Consider the following 13,720-nt stretch of genomic DNA (forward strand, 5'->3'; position numbering starts at 1 on the left):
CTGTGTTGTTCTCCACCTCCTGCCTGGCGTGCCGGAACACCACAGAATGCCGCGGCCAGCTCTTGACACACCTCGTGCTCCCGGCGCCTGCCTTGGCAGCCTGAGCGAAGCGGTCACAGGGAGGGAGGGTGACAGGAGAGTGACACCACTGCGGGGCGCGCAGGGCACGCAGCGAACGGGAACCTAAACCCACAGCTCTTCTGGTTTTGACGAGTAACTTTTTATCGAGCTATCTCACATAGGTATGAAGAGAACAAACAGTAAATCATAAACGGACTCATTCTTGGAGGCTGAGTGCTTCCAGCCGGCCCTGTTATGATTTCACCATACACATTTCTCACATCTGGGTCAATTACCTGTGTTTCTAAGGGACCAACATCCATTCATAAAAGCCCAGCTTTAACCCCTACCTGCCTTATGCCTAAATTGCAGAGATATCGTCAGAAGGGGCTCAGGAGCTACATAAATAAGAGATGAGAAAGGCTGCTTCCAGGGCAGCGCTGACCGTACTGACAGCTTACGGCTCCAGAGCCGTCTCAGCGCCGTTACGCCCTCCTCACCCCTCTCGCTCCCTTTTCGAGGGGGGAAAGTGCACGCTTCCTGTCAATTTATCTAATTATCCTCATTTTTGCATGTTTATTGGCCCACACCGTCAGCACCCCTTCCCCAGAGACCCCTGGCAGGGTCTGGGGAGGCCTGTGCGTCAGGCAGGAACCAGCTTTGGGAGCGCTGGAGGCATGTGAGGGCCCAGGGCCACGCCGAGCCTCGCGTGGGCGGCGGGCCGGTCCCACCGCGGGGGTCTCTCGCCGCGGAGGGCCGAGCCCGGGGCCCAGGGGGCCCGCGGCGGCCTCGCCGGGCCCTGCCTCCGGCCCGCCCCTACCAAAATGGCGGCCCCTCGGTCGGTCGGCGCCCTCTGCCCTCACCAAGATGGCGGGAGGGGCGGGGTCGCTCGCGGCCGCCCCGGAAGCGGTTCGGCGGCGGCGCCTTCCCGGCCCAGCATGGCGGAGGGGGCCGGCGCGGGGCCGCGGCTGGCGGAGCTGCTGGCGGCGGGCCGGCGGCTCTGGGAGGAGGTGGAGAGCGGCGCCGAGCCGTCCTCGGGGGCCCCGGCCGTGCAGGAGAAAGTGCGGCAGGGGCTGGACGCGCTGCAGCGGGCGGCCGCCATGGTGGCGCAGCTGGACCTGTTCAGGTGAGCGGAGGGGAGGGACGGGCCGAGCCGGCGGCGGGGCCTGGGCCTGGGCCTGGGCCTGGGCCTGGGCCTGGGCGCGGGGGGACCCAGCGAGGCCGTGCGAGGGTCCTCCGTGCCTGCCGCCGCCTCCGCACGGGCCCCCGGGCCGCCGCGGAGCGGGCTGGGCCTGGCCGGGCCCGGGCGGAGCGGAGCGGGAACGGGACGGCTCGTCTCTGCCCTTGCAGCGAGAACGAGGAGCTGGAGGAGATCGCCTCGGCCGACCTGAAGTACCTGCTGCTGCCCGCCTTGCTGGGGGCCCTGACGCTGAAGCAGGTCGACCTGAGCAGGAGGCTGGAGCACCTGGAGAGCGCTCGGGCCCACTTCTGGCGCTTCCTCAAGCTCTGCAGGAGCTACGGGCTGGGCAGCTTCCACCTGCCCCCCGCCAGCCCCCCGGGAGAGGAAGATGCCGGGAGCCCGTCCCCGGGGGGCCCCGCTGCCGCCCAGCCCAGCCTGGTGGCCATGGCGTCGAGTAGGCAAGCCAAAATCGAAAGGTAGGCTCTTGCTTTGTGGTCTTGAAAGCCTTTCAGGAATCAGTTTAGGAGAAGGGGAGAGCCTCAGGCAGTGCGAGATTGTACAGACAAGGGCTGTCAGGAAAGAACTGGTTCCCTTGATGCTGGAATACTTTGATCATGAAACATTCATTTTAAGATGCTCACCACATATTACTTAATGGTGTTGGATTGTGCACAGACTGGAGACATGCATTTATATCTTTAGTTTCCAGTCTCTGAAGAAGAACTGCATAAAAGCTCTTATGATTAGTTCTTTAATCACTGGTAACAGCGTAAAGCCACCCGCGTTGGAAGTTACCTACCAATGCGCTTATTAGATCTTTTTTAAAAGCCATGGTGCCTCTTTGCCATGCTTTAGTTGGGGATTTTGACAATCAAGTTGTTGCTTATTGTGGTAGCGCTGATGGGCCCAAGCTGGGCTGGAGAGCTGTTTAAGTTACTTGAATACAAAAATACGATTTATATTCTAGAGAGCAACCTGACTGAGATGGGTTTGGGATACTAGAATACATCGGGGCCTTTGGGGTCAGCACAGCAAAGCCTTTTCAGCACGGGCTGCTTGTCAGCAGTCTCAGAGCTGTGCATCGCCTCCTGAGTGTGAGTGAGTTTTGTCGGTGCTGCAGGTAGGGCTTTGGTTATGCGTGAACTCCCCTCTCACTGAGGCTTGTGTATGCCTGCACCGTGACTCCTTCCGCTTGAAGACAAACAGGAGGTGCCTGCATTGTGAGTTCTGTCGCAAGCAGGCTCGTGCTTGATCAGGGTGAGACGTTACAATTATATTCGCTTTCAGTAAAATGCGTAGACTGCATCAACAAAGCTTTCCTAAGAAGGCCTGTATCACCACACCAGCTCCAGACCTGTCTCATCCTAGCTGCCTTCAGCCTTGCTCTCTGAATGAGCGCACACTGCGGCGTCCCAGGGAGCAGGCGGGGATTGCAGCGGCCAGCTGAAGAGAACTTACCCTGCTGCAGAGTGTAAAGGCAAATGGGAATGGAGTGGTTTGTTTTGCATCCCTGCAGGACAGGGCTGGGCAGTCAGGAGCTCAGCTGGTTAAGATGTGGTTTTGGGAGGGTTTTCTGGGGAGTGCTTGTGGATGGGTTTGGTTTTTAGAACGACTCTTGTACGCTCCTTGTCCTTTCAGCTCCTGTAGGTTTCTAATCCTTGGTTCTTACTGTTCATTCTTCAGGTGGCACTGAAGTGAAGGAAGTGGGGCACAAGGATTTAGCCTGGAAATGTATTATATAGGTAGCTCCCCCCTTTAATAACTAATTCCTGGAAAGGTCAAAAAATCCAGAAAGCCAAAATCATATTAAAAAACAACCTGCCCACACAAAAACACCTGTGGCAGACATTAGAAAAGCGTTTTAATCTGCCTTATAAGTGGCTTCTTGATATCTTTGTGTCACATAGCAGCAACTCAAAATAGCTATTACATTGGTTTTCTCAGTGAAGGAGCCAATGAGTTAAAGTCCTGTTTTCTCCAGGAGATTAATGTTGCCAGGCTTGCCTAATTTTACATGGGAGGCTTAATTTTCAAGGATTGCTCAACTTTTAGGAGAAGAAAAAAAATAATTGAGAGAAGAACCTCTAAATTTAAACTGTCTTCTTAAAGCTGCTTTTAACAGACAGGAGATACTTAAATTATAACAGCAAACCATCACAATCTCTTTTTGTATACAATTTTCTTTTTAAATACGTGAAATCATGTTAAACCTCTTACAAAGAGTAGTAAAGATCCTGTGTAATGTCTAAATTTGAGTTGACGGATGGAAGTGATGGGGAAGATGGGAGGAAAAGATTTTGGTGCTGCATGTATGTATATAACCGTGCATTTTCAAAGCCATTTTTAAGCAAATTGGAATTCTTCTGATTTCTGTAGTTTTCGTTTGTCAAAGCCTCCTGTTGTCAGTCAGAGGAGGTGGGAAGGTGCATCTCCCTGCTTGGCATTTTGCCTCTTGCTTACATATCGTTAGAGGTCATCAGTAAATGACAACCAGTATGACCTGGTGCTGGCAGGGCTCGTTCTCCTCGTAACCAATGCATTCCTGTAAGTCTCTGCTTTACTTTTACAGGACTCTTACTCGGTTGTTAAATGAGTGGGTCCTCCTTGCACAAGGAGATTGGTCAAAGACATGAGGAGCTTTATGAATATCCGGGATTTGCATACCCTAATGAGCACTGGTCAGCAACTGGTACCTCTGTGAAAAGCAGTTAAAAGGGGATTGGGGCAGGAGGTAGCTCTCTAATGACATTTGATTGAATTTCAAGAAATAGGAAATTGTTTATTTTAGAAAACACTGTGTCTGGGCTGCATTAGAGAAAGGTTGCTTAAATGCTCTCATTTTGTTCTCTTTGAGACAGATATAAGCAGAAGAAGGAACTGGAGAACAGGCTGGCCTCTATGAGAACCTTTGTGGAGAGCGGGCAGGCAGATGAGGATCAGATACGGGAATTTTCCATACTACAAATCCAGAAATGGATCAACACCAGCCTTGAGGAAATTGAGAGTATTGACCAAGAAATGGTCATCTTGAGGAGCAGAGGTACAGTGAAACAGGTACGAGATCTCTCTCACACTGCAGGCCCCGTGGGCTGTGGATAGTTAGACCTGGTGACAGACACTGTTGCAAGTAGATGACCCTCAGAGGAATTAATAGCAGAGTTTCATAAGTTTTATTCTGTGAATTCTTGACTGAAATTTAGCTCAGTCACAGCACAAGCAGATGGGGTTTGGTTTAATTCTGAGTGGGCAGTGGTCTGATTTTTGGATTAGCCACTGTCCGGTGCTGCCACATGTTCTAGACAGTCACGGCTTGTGAAATGCTCTAGCATTTCACATCAGAGTTGAACCGGTCTGCGCGCAGAGGCTTTTCTCCGCTTTGTTGGGTTCTACCAGACCCTTAACTCCAAAGAACTAAGTGCATTTGTAAATTGAAAGGAGACCCTTGTGATTTCTTTCAAGCCTACGCTTCTGGTCTGCAAAGTTTCCAGATGTTGCAGAAAGAAATGCCCATTCTGAATGCTGAAAGCTTCTTGTAGACCTGCAGTTCCTGTCTAGAATAGTGTTTCTGGGCTTTATGGTACTCACCTAAATTGTCTGTCTAGAAATAAAAAATCATAATGTGCTGACATAGACCATAGTCCAGCTTTGTTGACACAGCTGGTTTGTGCGGTTCATTATTGGCGTTGCAGAACTCTGCTCTTCTGTAGTGCCCTGGGTGATATCATCGGGAATGATGAGCTCTACTTGCTTCAGAATGTACTGTGTTTGATCACTGGGAAAAATAAGCTATATTTCATGCTTTGATCTGAGCTGATCTGGTTTAGCTCTGTCAGCTTTCTGCTTTGATCAGAACGGGTCTAACAAAGGCACAAAGAGAAGTGATTTGTAGAAGCTCACAGATGGAGTTCGTGATTTAAACTGGATTAAGGCCTGAATTGTCCATCTTGGGATGATGCTCTGACAGCAGAGGCATTTCTCTTCTATAAGACCTTTAATAACTTGTTTGGGGTGGGAAGCAGAGAAAGGGGATTCTCGTCTATACGATTACCTTGTGACTGTTGTTTCCATCTTCAGTCTTCAGCATCATCACACAGTACTTCTCGACAAGTCAGGGCTCCACTGAAACCTTTCATTCTTACCCGGGATGCTGCTCAGGCTAAGTATGTTGTTTTCTGATTATTTAAATATGGTAAGAGGCAGTGCTCTGTTCTTGATTGAAGCCTAAGATACTCTTTCAAATGCAGAAAACCAGTCGTCACCTTCAGGCAGTGTGTGGCATCAAGCTGGCATGTGTTGTGCATCTGGGCAGGGGATGGGGGAACGTCTAATGCATTTCTTGAGCTTTCTCTGATTTATTCTGTTAACATGCTGCAGTGTCTTGGCTAGTGCTGTTTCCTCCTGTTGGGATGGCAGAAGAGGAGATGGCGTTACGCAAATATTACTGTGTTAGTTTATAGGCCACATGCTTGCTGTTTGGTAAGCTGTGGAGGGGCAAGGCTTATCTACCCCTCTAACCTCTGTGTGATATAACAGGATTGTTCCTCGCTGTTAAGAGCCCAGCAGTGAAAAAACTATGTGGTCTCTTAATCTAATGTAAACTCTGGAGGATTTCAGTGAATTCAAATAAGTGATCTTAGGGGCTGGGAAGATGCAATACCTACCAGAGACTCATCAGTCACAATAATACAGCTTTTAACTGTAAGGCTTTCCCTAGGGTATCAAGATCTTAATGCTTTGTGGCACCGTGAGATTCTTGCAAGGATTAAGGCAGCTAAAGCACAAAATGGGATAGAAAACAGATTTCTTGTCATGCTTTTGACGTTATTTGCCCTGAGCCTTCCATATATCTGTTCAGCCAGGCCGTGCCTAATTCAGTTCCTAGGGGTCTCCTTGGCAAGCTGTGCTAGGACAGGGTGTTCTCCTTTGGGCTGGAGAAGTGATTCAGGGTCTTTGGACTAGAACAGTCCTCACCTCTCTAAACTAGTAGGTGAACTCTTTAAGTACCATTTTGGCTAGGTTACTGGCAAGTCTGTTGCTGAAGGCCCGGGCTGTAGAAATAACGTTTGTTCGCAAGCCTTCCTTGATAACGTGCCTTATATTGTTAGTACAAATTGGATTACAGTGTAGTTCTGTGCATGGCTGTTTATGTTTCTGCTGATTCGTAGTGATGTAAAGTGCCGCCTTTGACTGTCCCTCTGTTTCTGTAGAGTGTTTGGTGCTGGCTATCCCGGCCTGCCTACTATGACTGTGGATGACTGGTATGAGCAGCGCAGAAGGCAAGGAGTCGTGTCTGGTCAGAGTGCGCCTCAGAGAACACCAGGTATGGAGTGGCAAAGCAAAGATTGGAACAGAGAATTCGGGAAGTCTCTTAAAGGGGAGGTTGAATGGGGATGTGTTCAGGGTGTAAAATACCCACTGACGGAAGAAGAGTAAGAGCTGACTTCATTAAGCTGTGGGAATAACTGGATTGCTAGACTGCTCTTTGGCAATTCCTGCTTTCTGGCTAGACCAGCTCCTGGCAGGGCTTCTGTTTTGAGAACTTGACTAGGGATCTTCCAGTGTCTCACGCCCCTCACTCCTGTTCTTGACCTCCAGCAGGTTTAACTGATGAAGAGTTGCAGAAGCAGCAGCAGGAGAAAAAAGAGGAGGAGGATGATGAGGAAGCTCTTCAAAAAGCTCGGAACTGGGATGACTGGAAAGATACACACCCAAGAGGCTATGGCAACCGGCAGAATGTGGGCTGATGCTCTCGCTGCAGAGGGAGCAGGGCCTGGAAATCCTTTAAGAATTGACTGTGTCCTGGAGATATAGGAGTAAATACACTGTACATATGCAGAGGTATCTGTGGCTTCTTTGGGAGGCACCGGTGTCAGAGGAGTAAACATGACAGTTTGCTTTGGTTTACGTTAAATGTCAGACTGAGTGCACTGGTCATGTACAGTGATACCGCAGAGCTCCTGTCAGGCGGAGCTCTCTCCGAGGGGTCAGGCTGCCTCTGTTCTCCCAGTCAGAGGAAGTCCTTGAAAGAAAAGTACATGAATTTGGAAACTGCTCTTTGTATTGTGGGTGGATGTATTTATTTTTTTTCTCTACGTTTTAAGCAAAATAAAATCTCTTGTGCTGCCTAGTTCTTGCTATGAAAATCCCTTGCTCTTCAACCTAGGCTTTTCCAGAGCAAGTCTGTAAGGCTCGTTTCCAGCCACCAAGGGAGTTGGGGGTGGGAAATAGGCGATGTCAGATGGCCACGTTTTTTCGGCTGAGGCTTCTGAACACACCAGTTTGCAGTGCAGAGTTCACCTCGGCAGGGAGGTCTGTCTGCAGCCAGGTGTTGGGTGGCCTTTCCACAGGCTCGTCCCGCTCTTCCTGAGCGGGCAGAGTGAAGTGTTTGGCATTTTTTGTGTTAAGTAGATCAGGTATTTTGAGGGCAATATCTTGAAGGGCTGATACTACACATAGTACAAATGCCTTAATAGAAATGTTTGTGCTTTTGCCGAGTGTAATGTATGGGGTCTGTGTGGCTATAGCATACATAATGTAACGCACATGTGTGTGCTCGGGACCCTCTGGAGCTCTACAGGGGCCAACCCTGGGACAAATGGTGCTGTATTCAAAAGCAAAGTAGCGCACTGGTTGTCAGTGTGCTTTGAAATCTGCTTACAGAGTAACCCTGAAGGGGTGAAAACCTTGTCTGGATTCCTCTGGAGCTAGTTTAAACAGCTGCTGGCACGAATCCTGGACTGAGTGAGGAGAGAGGGCATGACTGGTCCACCGTACCTGGCACTGACCCGGCGCGCAGCAGGCGCATTACTGGGCAAGAAAGTGAGGAATCACGGCTGGAAGCTCTGGAGTCGCCTGGCATGGGCTGGCAGCTGTGACTGCGGTTGTTTTAAACCTGTTACAGATGTTGGGATGAAAAACCAAAGAAAGCATCACTGCTACTTGCTTATGTGGCAGTGTGTTACCTGGAGCAGGCCACACGCTTTTTACCATCTGATTTGGCGCAGTTGGGTTCATCGGCAGAGTGCTCCCTTACCTCTGGGGACAGTGGGATTCTGGAAGAATTTGGGGTTTTTCCTTCCTATTAGCATGATTCAGGCACACCTGAGGGGCCAGCTAGGCTGCAGAAGAGCTTAGATGTTTTATGGGTAGCAATCTCAGCTCCTCTGAACTAATTACATCCATGAGTGCTGTTGCACCTTTTTTTCCAGATACTGAGTCTCTACAGTCTACAACAGCAGATTATGAGTTTTTGTGGGTTCCTGGGTTCCAGACCTCTCCTGTGAAACATGTTTTTCACTTTAACAACACATGCAATCCTATATGTGTGTTTATCCCTTTCCTACATTTGATGTTAGCCAGCTCTTCCTAGTGAGTACTTCTGGAGAGGTAGATCCTGAGAAGTAGCTCTAGTGAATTAGTTCCTGTGGATTTTTACGGTTCCTTCGGCTGTTGGCCTGGCGCCCTGTCTCAGTCCTGCTTTTGTGATGCTCTTATTTCCTTTTCTTCTCAATTTTCCCCCCAATCCTCTCCAGGCAGTACTCCAGTCTTCCTGGCCTAGCAGGCAGGGCCAGCTGACCCCGGTGCCCCTCTTAGGGCTGGAAGAGGAGGGGATGGTGCTGGACGCTGGGGCTGATGGTCAGGGCCCCGTCTGGCGGGCTGCGCTCACGTACCGGGGAGCGGGAGCTTCGGGATGACGTTTTTGGGCGGCTCTGGAGGAGTCATACTGGTAGAGCATGACAGGGGTTTGTGAAATATCCAAAGCTGGACGGTACCATTCCCGGGGGAAGGCAGTCCCCGCCGAGTTAGCGCCGGTGCCGGCAGCGGTGCCTTTCCGAGGAGCGGTGGCTGCCCTTCGCAAAGGCAGCTCCTTGCTGCTCGCCGTGACTCCTCATCCTCCTGAGGACCATCAGATCTTCTCCTTGCTCTGCAAGCTGGGGACGGAGAGGGTCTGCTCCCCTCCGCGGCAGACAGTTTGCCCTGGATCAGCTGGTTAAAGCAGCTGGATACACAATCAATCGCCCTCCGGAATTTCCAAACTTGCCTTTTAACCTGCTGAAGCAGGGTCTGGCACAGAGCTCCTTGCCACCATGAAGACAATTATTGCAGCCTGTTCCCAAAATCTTAGTGGTAAGATATTTCCAAAGTGTGTTTGAATGGTTTCTGATGCTCTGGCGATGCGAGGAGCTGGTCAGGCAATTAGCGTTTGTTGTCACTATTGTCTATTTGCTTTAGACTGCTTAGGGGAAAGGGAGGTGTTTGGAGCAATTTGGGGTTAGCAGCACCAGAGGAAAACATACAGTTGCTCAACAGGAATGAAATTTCTGACAATGCGTTCGGTAACGTTATTCCCGCAAGATACTCCAGAGTGCTGCAAATTCCCCTTCGTCTTTCCTTGCTGCTCTGGGCCGCTGAGTTTGAATTTCTGGGTTTGCAGAGGGTTCTGTCACCGCGGATGGGGCTGGCAGCAGAGCCCCTGGGCTTTCTCCATTTTCTGTCTGCGGTCTGGACATTCATGGAGTGCTTGGGGGGGAGCTAGAAAAAGGAACTAAAAAAAGCAACTGTTTGGTAGGCACAAATTTGCCCAGCAGAGCTCTGCATCTTCCCTGGAAAAAAAAGGGGCTTTGGAAAGTTGACAACAGCAGGGCTGTGCGGGCAGCTGGGCGCGTGGGGACGGGCGGGAGGGATTGCTTAAAGAACCGGACGCTGCTTGGGGGAGAAGGAAAACAATTCTTTGATGCTGGTGATGGCTCCAGTGTTTCATTTATTTCAATTGTGCCCTTCATGGGTCGAGGCAGGAAGACTTGAACCTCCCCCAGCCACCTGAACTGGGGTTTGGTGGTTCGTCTCCCACCCAAGGGTTCTGCTGGGGACCTGAGTGTCCCTGGCCCGGGGAGCCCTGGGGACAGGTCTGCTCCTGTCTCACCCTGAGCTTTTCCCTGTCTGGCCAGCATGCTGATTTTGGGTTGTTTTCCCAAGAAAACAAGGCTCTTGTGACACAAGAGGTAGCTTGCTGCACTTGCAGCGGTGGCTGTGCTGGGTGGTCTTGGGCACAGCGGACCTTTGGCCGGGAGCAGTGCGCTCGTGGGATCGGTGCCTCGGGCCCATTTCGGGGAGGAGGGATGGGGCGGCACGTGGAGTTTGGATCCTGGCGCCCAGCCCGGACCAGTTAATGGTTCACCAAGGTTGGCCAGAGGGATGTGGGCGGCGGGGGGAGTGGAGCAGCTACGGGCTGCTGGACTGTCCCTCGCGGGAGGCAAGGCTTGGCAGGGGTGGCCGCGGGGACGGCCAGCCTCGGCCACCCTGGCTCAGCCCCTGGCCGCTGTCCTTGGCACTTGTCAGGTGGCAGACACTGCCCTGTGCCTCCCTGCCGCGCTGGCGGAGAAAGCCCCAAATTCTCTGTGAGCCTGAACGTGCCAAGGAGGGCACGGGAAAGGTCCTGGCCTTGGGGGAGCTCAGCACAGTGCAGGACGTGCCGCTGCACTCGGCTCCTCTGGTGCACCCAGGTTCATGGAGACGTTTGGGCTTGGGGATGCCCGGCCTGCCAGCTGCCCCCCCGCTCGGAGCAGGGCTGGCCCCGTAGCAGCCTCAGGTTGCTCAGGGCCACCTTCTGGCATGGTCCAGAGCTCTCTGGGGTTGAGCATCCCCCACCCCACTGCATCCCATCCCTCCTCTCCCAACTGCTTCGTCCTTCCCATCCCACCTCCCGCCTTGCCCCTGTACCCCAGCCCCCACAGCCACAGGTACCACCAGACTGGGACCCCAACTCTGGCTAGCTGGGACAGTATTTGTGCAACCCATGCTGTTTTGGGCTGGGTGCTGTGTCCCTCCCTGCAGGCAGTCGCGCCAGTGTCCAGACCGCCCTGCGCACCCTGCTCGCAGCACCCTGGCCCTCGCAGCGGGACATCCGCTCCTGGCTCCAGCTCCTCTCCGTCCTGCAGTGGGTGCTCAGCTTCCTGCTGCTGGGTGAGTAGGGGGCTGCGGGGGGTCCCGGCGGGGCAGGCGTGTGCCCGCTCACCCCGCTCCCGTCTCCTGCAGGAACCCTCAGCCTGCTGCTCCTCATCTACCTGGTGTTCACCAGCTTCTGGCCCATCTCCGCGCTCTACCTGGCCTGGATCATCTTTGACTGGGACACGCCGGAGAAAGGTGAGGATGGGCAGAGCCTCCCTTCTTCCAGCTTTGCAGCAGGATGGGGAGCACGGGAGTACACCTAAAAATTCCATCTAAAAATGTCATCATGCTGGAAAGAGGGATGCGGCAGGTCCGCGGGGAGTGTTTCCCGCGGGTTCTGCTGCCCGCTGGGGTGGGTGTCATCTCCTGCGGTCCTTCCCCGGTTTGCAGGTGGCAGAAGGCTGCCGTGCCTGCGGCGATGGCCCGTGTGGAGGCACTTTCGGGATTATTTCCCCGTGAAGGTACGGTGTGGGGAGCAGGGGTGCCGGGACGGGGTGTTCGTGTGGGTGGTGGTGGTACCACCCAAAAGGACGTGCCACCGTTACGTCCCCGTGATGCCATTTTGTTCCTGCAGCTGGTGAAGACGCACGACCTGTCCCCCAGCCACAATTACATCATCGGCTCCCACCCCCACGGCATCCTCTGCGTCGGCGCCTTCTGCAACTTCATCACGGGCTCGACGGGCTTCGGGGAGATGTTCCCGGGCATCCGGCCCTTCCTCACCACCCTGGCTGGCAACTTCCGCCTGCCCGTCTTCAGGGAGTACCTGATGAGCGGGGGTGAGCGTCCGTGGGCAGCGGGGCGGGCAGCCTCCTGCCACCCTGCCCTCCACGGTTGCGCTGGCTTGAGCTGAGCGGGTGCCCCGGGGTGGCACCCCATGCCTGCCCCGCTCCTGCCCACCTCTGCCTGCTGCCAGCCAGGGGCAGAGCCCGGAGGGGGCAATGCCCACGGGCAGGGGGGCTGCAGGGGGGGTCCCCACTCCCGTCCGTGGGCAAGGGGTGACTGATGGCCTCTGCGCTCCCCAGGAGCAGGCAGGGCAGGGGTGGTGCTCTGCCTGCACCCTGCTTGCACCCTGCCTGAACTCCACCTTCACCTTGCTTGCACCCTGCCCGCACCCTGCCCGCACCCTGCCCGCAGACCTGGCAGCCCCGGGAACCCCACCCCTCCCTGGGACCTCTCCCGCAGCAGGGGGCGCCCTTGCACTGTCCCGTGCATGGTGCCACCAGGCGGGGTCCGTGGCGGGGTCCGTCGTGGGGTCCCCGTCCCCCCAGGCGCTGCGCGGGCAAGCAGTCCCACGGCACCGGTGGTCCGTTCCGCTGCAGGGCTGTGCCCGGTGACACGCCGCGCCATCGGGTACCTGCTGTCCAAGAACGGCACCGGCAACGCGGTGGCCATCGTCATCGGCGGCGCGGCCGAGTCGCTCTCCTGCCGTCCTGGCGTCACCACGCTCATCCTGAAGAACCGCAAGGGCTTCGTCCGCATGGCCCTGCAGCACGGGTGGGTCACGGGCACCGCCGCTACGGGGGTCCGGGGGTCCCGGTGCCCCATCACTGCCCACCATGTCCCCTCCGCAGGGCCTACCTCGTCCCCTCCTTCTCCTTCGGGGAGAACGACCTCTTCCGCCAGGTGGTCTTTGAGGAGGGCAGCTGGATGAGGAGCATCCAGCAGCGCTTCCAGAAGATGATGGGCTTTGCTCCCTGCGTCTTCTATGGCCGGGGCCTCACCTCTGCCCGATCCCGGGGCTTCCTCCCCTACGCCAGACCCATCACCACCGTGGGTGAGCATCTCCCCCCGGGGCGGAGGGGACCCCCAGAAGGTGGAGGGGCAGAGGAGGAGGACACCCGCGATGGGTGGTGTTGGAAGGCAACACTCGGCTCCTATCCCCAATGAGCTGAGCGTGACCCCACGCCACCAGCCTGACCTTCCTCCCCCCCCGGCAGTGGGGGAGCCGGTGATGGTGCCCAAGATCGAGGACCCGAGCTGCGAGACGGTGGACATGTACCATGAGATGTACGTCCGCTCCCTGCTCAAGCTCTTCAACGAGAACAAGACCAAGTACGGGCTGTCGGAGACGGACGAGCTGCACATCCTCTGAGCGCAGCCGGCGCCGGCGGCCAGATCCTGGCTCACAAGGGCGGCTGGCTCTTGCGGGTGGGGATTTCAGCCGGCCCGGCACAGGGAACACACGGGGGACGGTCCCCACTCCGGCCCTCCACTCCTCCGGATGAAAAACCTAAGCGGGAGGTGGGAGGAGAGGAAGAAGCGAGGGGAAGGGGAGATTGGGAAAGGCTCCCCCTTGAAAGGGGTTTGGAGGAGCTGCTGTCCCCCCCAGCTGTCCCCTGAGGATGTGGGGCTGATGTGGGGGGTCTGGTGTGAGGCTGGGGGCCAGCAATGGGCACAGTCCCCCCAAGATAACCAGGACACCATGAGCTGAGGGAGGGGGTGTCATGGGAAGAGGGAATGAGATGGGCTCCTTGGGGTGGCATCCTAACGGTGGGTGGGACCAGGCTGGGGATGCATCCCCCCCTGGGG

At 54.8% G+C, this 13,720-nt stretch overlaps 2 protein-coding genes across 2 annotated transcripts; both read left to right on the forward strand.

Moving 5' to 3' along the window:
• The first annotated feature begins 998 nt into the window (after window positions 1–998).
• IGBP1 (immunoglobulin binding protein 1) lies at window positions 999–7,367 on the forward strand. Its single transcript, XM_059824490.1, has 6 exons — window positions 999–1,186; window positions 1,411–1,716; window positions 4,099–4,294; window positions 5,315–5,400; window positions 6,448–6,539; window positions 6,839–7,367. Exons 1-6 carry the CDS (start codon window positions 999–1,001, stop codon window positions 6,982–6,984), a joined length of 1,014 nt encoding a protein of 337 aa, XP_059680473.1. The 3' UTR covers window positions 6,985–7,367.
• A 1,960-nt stretch (window positions 7,368–9,327) lies between these two features.
• Window positions 9,328–13,283, forward strand: LOC132318142 (diacylglycerol O-acyltransferase 2-like). The gene is made up of 8 exons (XM_059824374.1): window positions 9,328–9,367; window positions 11,075–11,203; window positions 11,276–11,383; window positions 11,579–11,649; window positions 11,763–11,967; window positions 12,511–12,685; window positions 12,763–12,965; window positions 13,129–13,283. The coding sequence occupies exons 1-8, from the start codon at window positions 9,328–9,330 to the stop codon at window positions 13,281–13,283; spliced, it is 1,086 nt and encodes a 361-aa protein (XP_059680357.1).
• The last annotated feature ends 437 nt before the right edge of the window (window positions 13,284–13,720 follow it).

The sequence above is a fragment of the Gavia stellata genome, chromosome 14 (assembly GCF_030936135.1).
Source record: "Gavia stellata isolate bGavSte3 chromosome 14, bGavSte3.hap2, whole genome shotgun sequence".
Classification (NCBI taxonomy): Eukaryota; Metazoa; Chordata; class Aves; order Gaviiformes; family Gaviidae; genus Gavia; species Gavia stellata.

What these genes read in the sequence shown, in the direction of transcription:
- IGBP1 (XM_059824490.1), top strand. Translation starts at nt 999, where the DNA reads ATGGCGGAGGGGGCCGGCGCGGGGCCGCGGCTGGCGGAGCTGCTGGCG. An exon ending in GCAGAGGTACAGTGAAACAG is followed by an intron (nt 4,295 to 5,314) that starts GTACGAGATCTC and finishes TTCCATCTTCAG; the next exon opens with TCTTCAGCATCATCACACAG. An exon ending in AGGAGTCGTGTCTGGTCAGA is followed by an intron (nt 6,540 to 6,838) that starts GTGCGCCTCAGA and finishes GACCTCCAGCAG; the next exon opens with GTTTAACTGATGAAGAGTTG.
- LOC132318142 (XM_059824374.1), top strand. Translation starts at nt 9,328, where the DNA reads ATGAAGACAATTATTGCAGCCTGTTCCCAAAATCTTAGTG. An exon ending in GCTCAGCTTCCTGCTGCTGG is followed by an intron (nt 11,204 to 11,275) that starts GTGAGTAGGGGG and finishes CGTCTCCTGCAG; the next exon opens with GAACCCTCAGCCTGCTGCTC. An exon ending in CAGACCCATCACCACCGTGG is followed by an intron (nt 12,966 to 13,128) that starts GTGAGCATCTCC and finishes CCCCCCCGGCAG; the next exon opens with TGGGGGAGCCGGTGATGGTG.